Source organism: Sitophilus oryzae, unplaced genomic scaffold, assembly GCF_002938485.1.
Source record: "Sitophilus oryzae breed Bouriz unplaced genomic scaffold, Soryzae_2.0 scaffold_1054_pilon_pilon, whole genome shotgun sequence".
NCBI lineage: Eukaryota > Metazoa > Arthropoda > Insecta > Coleoptera > Curculionidae > Sitophilus > Sitophilus oryzae.
Window position 1 is genome coordinate 1 of NW_022145676.1, and position 13,453 is coordinate 13,453.

Consider the following 13,453-nt stretch of genomic DNA (forward strand, 5'->3'; position numbering starts at 1 on the left):
TTTGTAATAAATTAAATATTTTCTTACGCGTAAAAAATAGTTTTTTATGCGTAAAAAGTGTTTTTTCTGCGTAAAAAAGTTTTTTTAACAGAAACAAATAGTTTTTGACGCGTAAAAAATAGTTTTTTACGTGTAACAAATAGTTTTTATAAACGCAATTTTTTTTTTGGTAAAAAAGTTTGACAGGTAAAAATTAGTTTTTTACGTGTAACAAATAGTTTTTAACACGTAATTTTTTTTTGCCTAACAAGAGTTTTTTTACCAGAAACAATCTGTTGTTCAACAAGTTCTTGACGCGTAAAAATTAGTTTTTTTCGTGTAACAAATAGTTTTTTACACGTAAAAACTTTTTTTTTTTCGGTAAAAAAGTTTTTTTACCAGAAACCCAGAAACAATAAGTTTTTGACGCGTAAAAAAATATTTTTTTACGTGTAACAAATAATTTTTTACACGTAAAAAATATTTTTTTTTGCTTAAGAAAGTTTTTCTACCAGAAACAATAAGTTTTTGACGCGAAAAAAAATATTTTTTTACGTGTAACAAATATATTTTTACACGTAACAAATAGTTTTATATGCGTAAAAAATAGTTTTTTTATGCGTAAAAAAGTTTTTTTAACAGAAACAAATAGTTTTTGACGCCTAAAAATAGTTTTTTACGTGTAACAAATAGTTTTTTTAAACGTAAATTTTTTTTTTGGGTAAAAAAGTTTGACAGGTAAAAATTAGTTTTTTACGTGTAACAAATAGTTTTTTACACGTAATTTTTTTTTGCCTAACAAGAGTTTTTTTACCAGAAACAATAAGTTCTTGACGCGTAAAAATTAGTTTTTTTCGTGTAACAAATAGTTTTTTACACGTAAAAATTTTTTTTTTGGGTAAAAAAGTTTTTTTACCAGAAACCCAGAAACAATAGGTTTTTGACGCGTAAAATAATATTTTTTTACGTGTAACAAATAATTTTTTACACGTAAAAAATATTTTTTTTTGCTTAAGAAAGTTTTTCTACCAGAAACAATAAGTTTTTGACGCGAAAAAAAAAATAGTTTTTTACGTGTAACAAATATATTTGTTCACGTAACAAATAGTTTTATACGCGTAAAAAATAGTTCATTACTGTGTGTGGCCTTGGGCTTAGAATTCGAGTTTCGAAAAATCTCTTCTTATCGAACCTCTACACCCTAAAGTCAATCTGTTTTCCAAAAATCAGCTTTTTACGCCAAGCGCTTTAAGCAGTATCGTGATTAATCAATGACCAGATTTTTCACCCCTGTTATACAACACATGAACACCCTGTATACATTTTTAAAAAATCTTAAAATATGTAAAAAAACAAAATAAAATATACTTGTTTAAGCGTTTTTTCTGAAACTTGACCGTTTTTTAAATAAAAAAATATTGTAATATTTGAGGGGTGGTTTCACCCTCTTGGAACTGGAATTTCGAAAAATCCCTTCTTATCGAACCTCTCTACACCCTAGAATCAACCTGTATGCCAAAATTGAGCTTCTTACGTTGAGTGGTTTGAGCAGGATCGTGATTAATCAGTATGTCAGTCACTTAAGGATTTTATATATTAGTATAGATACAAACACACCAAATCCCGTTTTTTTAACTGAAAAAATAAAACAATTATATGGGTGAGCCATTTTTGAGCCGCACCCGGTATATTCTGTGCTAGCATTAACGGAGGAATCTCCATTTTCAACAAATTCAAGATTGTAAAATATCAGTAGTTTTTTTTAAAAAATGTATAGCTCATAACACAATAGGGATAATAGGATAATTAAAAAATTAAATGTTAGAAATACATCTAAGATCACAGGAAAGTCTTTTTTATCCAAAATGCCCGTCCCATTTTTTCTACAGGGTGTTTTGAATTTATTCCAAAAAACGCAATTTTGATTTACCCCGGTATAAACCCACCTAACCGAAATATATAAGCCATTAAAATAATAAAAAATAATCAAAATTTATCTACGAACTAATACCATAATCATAAAATTCGGATTACATATTCAAAAGTTATTAAACATCAAACTTAGTCAAAATTTTAGGGTGGCGGAATTTTGTACCGGCGAGTTTATTATTAATTTGAAGTACTTGTCTAAATTATAACTAATCGGTGTTTAATTATGATCAAAAAGGTTCAAGAAGCTGAAGTATCGAAAGGCAGACGCGATTGGGCGTTCTCCGAACGAGACAAGATCGTTTTAGAAAGAGAAAGCATCAGAACTCTGTGCGATAACATGAGAAAAGAACGGGACAGAGCTGTTTCCGAACTTGCCGAATCTCTCAGAGAATCTGACGCCATCAAGAAACAAAGAAACGAACTTCTCAAAGAAAACAAAGTAAGTTTTGATTTAAAATTATGTTTTTTTGTTTTAATTTTTTCTCTATAGGCTTTAAGGGAAGCATTGGAAGCTCAAATCGAAAGAGAAGGTAGATTGTCGCAATCGAACATAGAAGAGCAACACGCTTGCGGTCATACTGAAGTGATTCAGCTTGATTTGACCAGTTCGGACGAAGAAGCATTAGAATTTGCGGGTAAGCGTCTCATTAAAGCATTTTTTACATTTGTTTAATTTTGGAAATTTAAAAATTTCCAGGTGGTAAAGAGTTTCCTGGCGATGGCTCCGTATACGTAGCTTCCGTGGCTCCCGGTTCTTCAGCGATCGGTAAATTCTTCCCCCACGACAAAATCCTGAGGGTGAATGACGTGGATTGCAGCCAGGTGTCCTTGAGAATGGTCACGGAAGCCATCAGATCCAGTATGCCGGCCGCGCATGTTCTTGTGCGCAGAACAAGGTGCGCGAGAAACGAAATAGGTGCCACTGGGGAACAGGTCACCAAATGGATTCATACCGCTCGTCTTGCACCAGGTAAAATACAAAAAAATGAGACCTTTGATCATATAAAACATCTAGAGAGATAATTTTGTTAATATCCTGTAACCAACATAAATCGAACGAAATATGACGTCATTTCAGGGTAGGTAAAGAGATTAAAAAGAACATTAGATCATCTATTACCTAGACGATGCAATTTTTAATGTATTCTGTAGCCAACATGTCCTATTATAACGGCATAACAGAGCAAGAAAACTATGTTTTTATTGCGCTTAAATTATTTTTAAATAAAATTTTCCAAATGTAACAAGTATGCGAACACGGTCTTGTAGCAGGTAAAATTCAAAAACCGAGAAGTTTGATCATGCAATACACCTAGACACTTAATTTTATCGAAAAATCCTGTAACCAACATAACTCCAACTATGCCGTCATTTCAGGGCAGGTAAATCATCATCTCTTACCTAGACAACGCAGTTTTCATCATTTTATCCTGTAGCCAACATAATGTCGTATTGTGACGTCACAACAGGGCAGGAAAAGTGTGTTTTTACGATGTTTTTATTGAATATAGATAGAAAATTATAAAACATAGATGAAAGAATAAGAAAAGTTGTTTTTATTTGCATATAAACAGAATACGTATGTACAAAATAAAACCCGATCTTTGATCATGTAATACACCTAGACACTTTATTTTGTTAATATTCTGTAATCAACATAAATTGAACAAACTACGACATCATTTCAGGGCAGGTAATATTAATAAATAAATCATTACATCATCTATTACCTAGACAACGCAAGTTTCATTGTATTCTGTAGTCAAACCTAGACATTTAAATTTGTCAATATCCTATAACCAACGCAAATCGCATTATGATGTCATTGCAGAGCATGCAATCTCAAAAATATAACATTAGATCATCTTTTACCTAGACAACGCAATTTTCATTGTATCCTATGACATCATTTCAGGGTAGGTAATATTAAAAAATAAATCATTACATCATCTGTTACCTAGACAACGCAAGTTTCATTGTATTCTATAGTCAAACCTAGACATTTAATTTTGTCATTATCCTATAACCAACGTAAATCGAATTATGATGTCATTGCAGGGCATGCAATTTCAAAAATGTAACATTAGATCATCTCTTATCTAGACAACGTAATATTAGTTGTATCCTGTAGCCAACATAATGTCGTATTGTGGCGTCACAACAGGGCAGGAAAACTGTGTTTTTAAGTTGTTTTTTTATATATTGAATATAGATATAAAATTATAAAACATAGACGAAATGGTAAGGAAAGTTGTTTTTATTGCATATAAAGAGAATACATACAAAATAAAACCCGATCTTTGATCATGTAATACACCTAGACACTTTATTTTGTTAATATTCTGTAATCAACATAAATTGAACGAACTATGACGTCATTTCAGGGTAGGTAATATTAAAAAATAAATCATTACATCATCTGTTACCTAGACAACGCAAGTTTCATTGTATTCTATAGTCAAACCTAGACGTTTAATTTTGTCATTATCTTATAACCAACGTAAATCGAATTATGATGTCATTGCAGGGCATGAAATTTCAAAAATGTAACATTAGATCATCTCTTATCTAGACAACGTAATATTAGTTGTATCCTGTAGCCAACATAATGTCGTATTGTGACGTCACGACAGAGCAGGAAACTGTGTTTTTAAGATGTTTTTTTTTTATTGAATATAGATAGAAAATTATAAAACATAGTTGAAAGGGTAAGAAAAGTTGTTTTTATTGCATATAAAGAGAATATTTTTACAAAATAAATGTCGACACGGTCTTGCAGTAGGTAAAATTTTAAAAACCCGATCTTTGATCATGTAACACACCTAGACACTTAATTTTGTTAATATCCTGTAACCAACATCAATTGAACGAACTATGATGTCATTTCAGGACAGGTAATATTAAAAAATAAGTCATTACATAATCAAACCGACATTTAATTTTGTCAATATCCTATAACCAGCGTAAATCGTATTATGACGTCATTGCAGGTCATGAAATTTCAAAAATATAACATTAGATCATCTCTCACCTAGACAACGCAATTTTCATTGTATGCGGTAGCCAACATAATGTCGTATTGTGACGTCACAACAGGACGGGAAAAGTATGTTTTAAGATGTTTTTTTATTGCATATAGATAGAAAATTATATTAATAGATACATATTCTTACAATACACCAAGTGTCTCTAATAGAATACCTATCTCATTTACATAAGAATTAGTTATTGTTAAAGTCTCTGCCACAAGTTATAGAGGATTTCGAAAGATTGGATCCAAAAAATGACACAAAATACAGTGTACCTGTGAATTAAAATGGCAGAACTGTCATTGTCATGACAGGCTTAACAAATGTGGCTCTTATTACAGGCTGTCACGGTCTGTCACTGAAAATGGGCGTCTACATCAACCGCATCAGCGAAGGCAGCTTGGCCGCGACCGACAAAAGCCTGACCGTAGGCGATAGAGTGCTCAGAATCAACGACAAGTCCATGGACGACATCGAAAACGTCAGAGAAGCCATGCAGGTGCTCAACGACGAAAGCTCTGACGTCATCAACATCACCACCCTGAAGATGAGCTATCCGGAGTGTCCGAATGTTTTTACGCCAGTGAGGAGGAACAAAAAAGAGAACAGAAGCTCACAGGTAAAGTAACCATCAATTGACTTTGTTTTAAAATTCTAAAAATGCTAAAAAAAATATTATAGACTGAGGATTGGTTGAGTCAAGGCGACTACAAGTACAACAACCAAGAGAAGAACAGCAGTGCGTGGCTCAAAGAGAAATTCGAACTCATGAGGGTACCGTGGAGACACTCAAAGGAGGATAAAAAATACAGAAATAGCTCGCCGAATCCTATAGACTTCGGTCACGAACAGGCTATAGCCGAGTTGGACTCTGTCTTGGAGAGTTACCATCATAATACAATAAAAAGGTCTTCGGGAGGGGCAAAAAGACACCTGTCACAGCCAAAGGAGGAGAAAAATAATGGAGGAACTTGGCCTAAGGCTAGAGCTACAGCTGTACTAACTCCAGGTAAGAGAAAAATCGAAATAGAAATATATAGAGAGCCTCTCTCTCTCTAAGACTCATAATAATATCTCTGCAATTCAACTTCCGACACAGTATCTTTCCATATCTATGTACTTTGCATAAAATCAATATTCTAGGTGGGGGTACCGTAGTGACACGTACCAAAGAACGACCTCCTTTAAGTTTGCTCGCGCAACCAAAAGAAACACCCGATTACTATCGCAATTCCACGCCAATGCCGCTGTCTTTAGCGCCACAAAATTCGTCAACGTCCAACCGGCATTCGGTTTACAAAAGCGTGGACACGAGCCACCATTTCGGCATGGCCACTGACAGCTTCGAAATTGTCAAATGCGGTAACGGATCGTCCAACAGGCACAGCGCTAACATGAACTCGGGCAACAGTCTGGACATGCCCGTGCAAAGGCTGTACGAGAAAGAAACCTTGCCGTATTACAAGAAGAACAGTCGTTTAGGTAAGAAGAATCTTAAAGTGTCTAGAAGTTTTATGGTCTAAGGTTCTTTTTTCTAGGGATAGCAAAATATGGTTCAGACTCTGAAAGGGACAGTCTGATAAGCACCGATCTCGGTCCAACTCATTCGAGGGGTCCCAGTCAGTTGTTTGTACCGAATAGGGTTCATTACCCCTACCATCCTCATCCTCATCCCCATATCAATCATTCTAGGGAGAGTTTCAGCTTTGAACCGTACCAACACAATCACAGTCCTTCGGTGGATACCGGTAGCAGAAGACCGCCCGATCTGCTTGAGACAGGGGGTACATTTCCGAGAAAGAGGTAACTTACATGGGTTTAAATCTTAGAGCAATAAGTACACGATCAGGTGTTTATGAGTTTTTTCATATTTTTTACGAAAAAAAAACCATAAATACTAATATTCATCTAACAAAGCATTTCTTCAATTGATCTACTTTCGTGACGTCATGCGTCATTGTATCAGGCCTTTATCCTCATGTGGGTTGTGGCTTACTTATTTTCCAAGGCATCTACATTCATATACAGGGTGGTCAGAACTGTTTTCCGGATACTTCGGTTAGTTAAAAATAAGTAAAAAAGTTCGTATAAATGTTATGTCTTAAAATGCTTGGTTTCAGATTACAGATACAGGTTGTAGAAGTTTCATTTTTATTTGGATTTTTCCAAATAATTTCTGAAGTAACGTCAATATTTGGATGAAAATTGGTGTCTGGAAGTTTTTTGACATGAGAAATTTGATTTTGATGTCAATATGACCCCTATTTGTAGGGGGCGCCACCTACATCTGTTTTAACTGTTTTGAAGAGTAATAACTTTTCGTCAGTACCTGTATAAAACTACTGAGTGAAAAAATATACATTTTCGTGATTTTTTACGTGAAAAATGTCTCTTGGTAAAAATCGCTACGAGGAACCGTTCTCAAGATATTTAGAACGGAAATAGTCAATAACCGGTGTCGCCCTCTACAAGTAGGAGTCATATCGACATCAAAATCGAAATTATCATGTCAAAAAACTTCCAGACACTAATTTTCATCCAAATATTCACATTACTTCAGTAATTATTTGGAAAAAATCGGATTAAAAATGAAATATCTACACCCTGTATCTCCGAAACTAAGTATTTTAGGACATACATTTATACAAACTTGCTTACTTATTTTTAACTGCAGAATATGCTACCAAAGTTTCCTGAATACAGTTCAAACCACCCTGTATAGCTAAATTTATGGTGATACTTTATTTTCTGGTAGGTATCTATTCTATCCATCTAGTGTTTATGTGGATTTATCCAATGGATTTTGGGTTAAAATTGATCTTTTATTGAAATTTTTGTGCTATTCAGCTCTAGTTCACGAGTTCTTTCATCTTTATGTCGTGGAAAATTATTCTTAAATACTAATAATGCTGAAATAAACATATACAAACTATGCATTAATCCGCCTGCTTTCGTGACGTCATACATCGTTGTATCAGGCCTTTATCTTTACGGAGGTTGTGGTTTACTTATTTTATAAGGTAGTATATACATACATTCATACTAATCTAGATTTATAGTAATACTTTATTTTCTGGTAATTGTTTCTATCTTTGTGGTGTTTTAATGTACCATACTATCGAAAAAAACGGCGTCAAGGACGGCTGGGAATAACAGTTGATGATTATTTTAGCGAGGTCAAACTCTAGACTTTGGTTCTCTACAGTTGGCCAACAGAAGGTTGTAATTTATTTTTATATTGAGAAAAAATATTTCTATCTAATGCTCTAATGTATTTCCTATTAATGTGGATACTTTTTTTTGATCGATTTTCTTTGTGTTCTTTTATCTCTATGTCTTGAAAAAATGATCCTTAAATACTAATATTAACATAAACACAATATATCAGCTATACAATAAACTTGACTAATTTCGTGACGTATACAGCGTTGCAACATGTCTTTATCATCACGAGGATCATGCTAATACTGAACTAATATAAAATATAACTGTAATGTAACAATATTTTTCTTTTATTTGTAATAAAAATGTCTAAATACGTCTTTACGCCTGTGAACAGAGATTTCGCGTACCTTCCAACCCTAGTGTTACTTCCAAGGTGAGTACCGGAAGTATAGAAAGAGGAAGCTCGGAAAGGGGTAGTCCCATGCCGATTTTTCACGTGGAGGTCCTCAGTAGTCCCGGGGACCACTCCTCCCAAGTGAACGGGCCCAAAGACTACTGTCCGTGGGGACACAAACCTCTGCCTGGCGAGCTACGGAGAGTCCACATAGGTAAATTCGAATATACAGGGTGTTTTATAAAATATTAATGTTTCTTCTTCATCAGATAAATCCAACGAACCTTTGGGCATCCAAATCGCTGATACCGGCGGTATTTTCGTGTCGACTGTTACCGAGGGTAGTCTGGCTAGTAGGGTGGGGCTACAGATCGGCGACCAGCTGTTGGAAGTGTGCGGAATCAACATGCGCAACGCCACCTACAATTTGGCAGCGAACGTACTGAGACAGTGCGGAAATTCCATTACTATGCTGGTCCAGTACAGTCCTGATAAATACCACGAGGTAAAATAACTTAAAAATAGTTTTTTTAATTCAACCAATTTTTTTTTTTTTTATTATTAATATTAAATTTGACAGATATGCCAAGTACAGGCTATTTTTAAACATATACCAAACAGATACGACGATCGCAAAACAATTTCCGATGCGTCATCAACTTTGAGTGACAACGATGGCGACAACGCTGCCAGATTGTAATATATATATATAAAAAAAAAAAACAATATATTTATTATATCATTTTAAAGATTTTTTTTCTTAAAATAGAAACTAATATTTGTAATTAATTGATTTATTTGTTTTATAGCTTATTTTACTTATTATTATATTGCGAGCTAGCAGCGTCGGAAAAACAAGTATTTTAAGCCGTCTGGCTCTTTGATATATCTTTTACTATGCTCTCTAGAACAAAGGATATAGAGATAAGGATAGTTCGATTCCTATCTTCCTGCACTGCCAGTTTTTTACGTCTCATCTACTGACCGAGTTGAAGTTGGCGCTAAAGATTTTAAACAGTGATTATTTTTGCATTTGACGGACGAGCGCACAGTGCGTTGGAAAATAAATTTAGCAGGACAAAAGCGTTTGGTTAGAAATAAGCCAAAAATGTGGACTGATAAGAAGAAATAGTAGACATTCCAAAAGATATAAAAATGCATGAATATTCTTTGTATTTCGATACATTTTATCAACTAAATTTGATCGTTTTCTGCTCAGCAAGGCAGAATCATACGAAAACAAAATATTTTTTTTTTTTTCTAAAGAATATATTAAAGCCAAATTATATGTTGAAGATTGCAAAAGGTATGTACTTTTCTACTGTGCGTATATTATTTGTTAAAATCCTTTGTGCCTTTGTTCTACAGATATCAAATTTTCACTTTTTTCAAAATATCGATATATTGAATGATGTAGATCTTTTGAGTTACCAATAGTTACCAGCACAGGTAGTCACAGTCACAGGGAGTTCATGCTTAACAGGTGAATGCCAAAAAGATTCATTTTCAATCAGATGGTATAAAAACAAAACAACTTCATCAAAAGGCACTGAGTTTAAAGAATTGTCTTAGATACTTACTATTTATGAATTTACAATTACCAGTAAAATTAAAATTAAAATATCTATCTTATTTATTATTTCAAAATAAAATATGTTTTTTAAAATAAATTATAGAGGGTGTCACAGATTTACAAATTAATTAAAGCACAACAAAAAGAGTTTTAGTTTCATAATTTTATGTATTTGGTAACAGTTTACAAAACGGTTTTTGTGTATTATGTACAGATAATATCATAGTTTTATTATCTTGTAATATCTTGTTAATAAATTAAGTTGTTAATAAATAAATGAATTTAACCATATAGTTGCTATATATTAGACCATTTGCTACGTTCCACCATTTTAAGTCCCAAACATTGCTCTTGAGATTTTGTCCCGCTAGAATAACCATCCGCCGCACTGTGGAGGGCTGGTCAGCGCGTGACGTAGCATTCACGGCGACTACGACAGCGGCGATTTGACGCGATCGGACAGTCCTTTAGAATATATACAGTCCTTGCTCTAGAACAGCATGCGACCCGTCTGGCTGCCGGTAAACGTTGCGTCCTCTACTGCGCATTGAAAGAAGATCCTATATTTTATTAGTCTTTTAAATTCTAGTATTGAATATTAATCGAACATCTCCATAGCGCAGTGCGTAGAGTTTCCGACCACGAACCGATGATTCAGAGTTCGAATCCGGGTCAGGGAACAAAGAAAAAAAATATATTCAATACTAGAATTTATAGGACTAAATTAATAAAAAATATAGCATCTTCTTTCGATGCGCGGTAGTAAAGCAACGGTATCGGCAGCCAGACGGGCTTTTTATGCTGTTCAGAGAGCATAGTAAAGATATATGAAAGAGCCAGACGTCTTAAAATTCTTGTTTTCGACGTTGCTAGCTCTTGAACTATTACATATTGGCAAAAACTATTTATTATATGTGTATTTAGGTGGGTGGTGGTACCGAATCTCTCTCTGGTACTTCTTCGAACGAAGACGACGAAGATGAAGACGACGAGGAGGGTGAGGGTGATGCCACGCCCTGTAATTCGCCCAAAGAAGTGAGAAAAAGTTCCTCCCTGCAAAACAAGCCTTCTTCGTTGATTGTGATGCAAAGACAGGCCGGAGTATCGAACATAGGAAGCCCCAGGTAAATTATTTGCACGCCCTGTATATAAAGCTTTTTGCCAATGAATTGTACAATTTAAAATATGTTTGCCATCTGTAAACAAGACTTTAAAAGTTGTTACGATGTGGTTTCCAGAGGAACAGTGGAGGGAACCCAGGTATCTCCTGCATTAGAAACGTTAGAAAACGTCAACATTTAGAATTTCTTTGGTGGGAGGCAACGCAGCTGGTATATTCATCCACTCAGTCCAACCTGACTCCTTGGCCTATCACGCTGGTCTCAGAACAGGAGATCAGATCTTGGAATACAACGGTAGCGACCTCAGATCGGCTACGGCAGAGGAAGCAGCGTATGAACTGGCTAAACCAGCCGATAAAGTGACAGTTCTGGCACATTACAGAATCGAAAGTAAGAAAAATATCATACGATCATTATTTTAGATGTATATTGTGTAAAATGTTTTGAGGGGATGTTACAGGAATACAACGAAATCAAGGATAAACCTGGTGACAGTCTCTACGTTCGATGCTGTTTTGACAGAGGCGGTAATGACGTCACTGAACCTCCTCAGCTGTCCTTTTGTAAGGACGACGTGCTCTACGTGGACAACACTATGTTCAATGGCGTTCCTGGACAGTGGCGTGCATGGAAGCTTGATGGCGAGGGGCACAGACAGCAATGTGGCGTCATACCCAGCAAATACAAGGTTTGCATAAAATTGTCTTAAGCCTAAACATAAATATCATACCAAAAAAAACTGTTAGTCATGTGATTAAACTTGACTAAGTTATTAATTACATGAACAAAACTCACGTCCTTAACAGCACTTAAGGGACATAAAGGGCCATTACTACCGCTTTCCCGTTCGAAATATTCTAATGAGGTTGCGATGGAAGGTTTTTTGCAACGGCTGCTAAGCTGCTTCGGCATCTTGTACACTTCACATTTTCACAAAGCGGTTTTAAAACAACCATTTCGACTAAAGTCTAGTCTGATATTATTATAGGTTGAAGAGGAAATGTTACTGCGCAGAGGAGCCGGAGACGCTCTGGAAGGTCGTACCGCCACCACGGCTCGAAGGAGCTTCTTCCGACGAAAAAAGCACCAAAGAGGAGGCAGTGGCTCCTCTGGATTAGGCTCTTCCAGCTCAAGGGACTCCAGAGAACTGGCATCTAAATATTATTTTTTAGATAGAATTTGAAATATATTGAATATTTATTTGTTAATTCAGGTTCTCTCCGAATCTATCCCAGATGTCGTACCAGCGCGTCGAAAGGCTGCAGTTTCCAGAATTTCGACCGGTTTTAGTCCTGGGACCGTTAGCTGAATGCGTTGCTGATAAATTAGTCAGTGATTTCCCGGAAAAATTCCAAGAGCCACTAAATAGGAGATGCACTCAAGCCCAACTAGACCGGTATGAATATCTATATTTCCTTCATTATCTATAATTTCAGCTTAATATACACATCGTCATAAAGAAAGTAGTTCAAATGAACAAGTGTCCAAAATTTACTTTTTCACTTTTGAAAGGGTAGAAGCAGGTTTAATATATTTTAAATATGGGGCGTTATAATCAATGTGTAGCCAAACTTTAGGGGGTAATCGAACCAATGCTTTCTTTTCAATATACAGGATGCAAACTTTTAAGAAATAAATCGTTTTTCGTAAATATCTTAATCTTTAACTGGTTTTCTTGATTTTGCGCAGATGTATTGATTGTAGGAAGAGGCTAAAATTTAACCCGAATTAGATTAAGGTTATTATGCCCAGCGGCGTCCCGGGAAGACGCACAACCAAAATATTTTGAGGAAAAAATGTGCGCCTCACAATCTTTTTCTGGATTTTTCGTGTCGCTTCTACACAAGCTTGACATCCTGTATATTGAGAATGAAGTATTTCTCGACCTATGCTTATATGAACTTTCTGTCTTAAACTCACTCAAAAAACACTTCCTACAATTTGGCTACGTTCAGCAACACCCTGTATGCAGTTTTAATAAGAGTAGTTCAAATGAACAAGTACCAAAAATCTTTCACAAATTAATAATTAATATACCTACTGTGAAAAAAACAACACAAAGATTATGAAGATTTTAAAACATTTGCTTTTAAAAGTTTGACACCCTATATATTGAAAATGAAGCATTTCATGGCCTTTTTTATAAGAATAAACTGAAAGAACCGCTTCCTGAAGTTTGGCTGCGTTAAATAACTTTTTTTTTTTTTTACCTGTATGCAGTTTATAAAGTAGCTCAAATGAACAAGTTCCAAAAATCAGC

General features: G+C 34.9%; 1 protein-coding gene across 1 annotated transcript; it reads left to right on the forward strand.

Annotated features, from left to right (window-relative positions):
* Nucleotides 1-2,134: 2,134 nt before the first annotated feature.
* Nucleotides 2,135-12,623, forward strand: LOC115875278 (disks large homolog 5-like). The gene is given in 14 exon segments (XM_030890702.1): nucleotides 2,135-2,350; nucleotides 2,402-2,546; nucleotides 2,609-2,881; nucleotides 5,282-5,559; nucleotides 5,622-5,949; nucleotides 6,084-6,422; nucleotides 6,479-6,744; nucleotides 8,500-8,713; nucleotides 8,769-9,004; nucleotides 10,997-11,189; nucleotides 11,311-11,583; nucleotides 11,655-11,881; nucleotides 12,182-12,427; nucleotides 12,429-12,623. Coding segments are annotated over 14 exon segments (3,429 nt in total).
* Nucleotides 12,624-13,453: the final 830 nt, after the last annotated feature.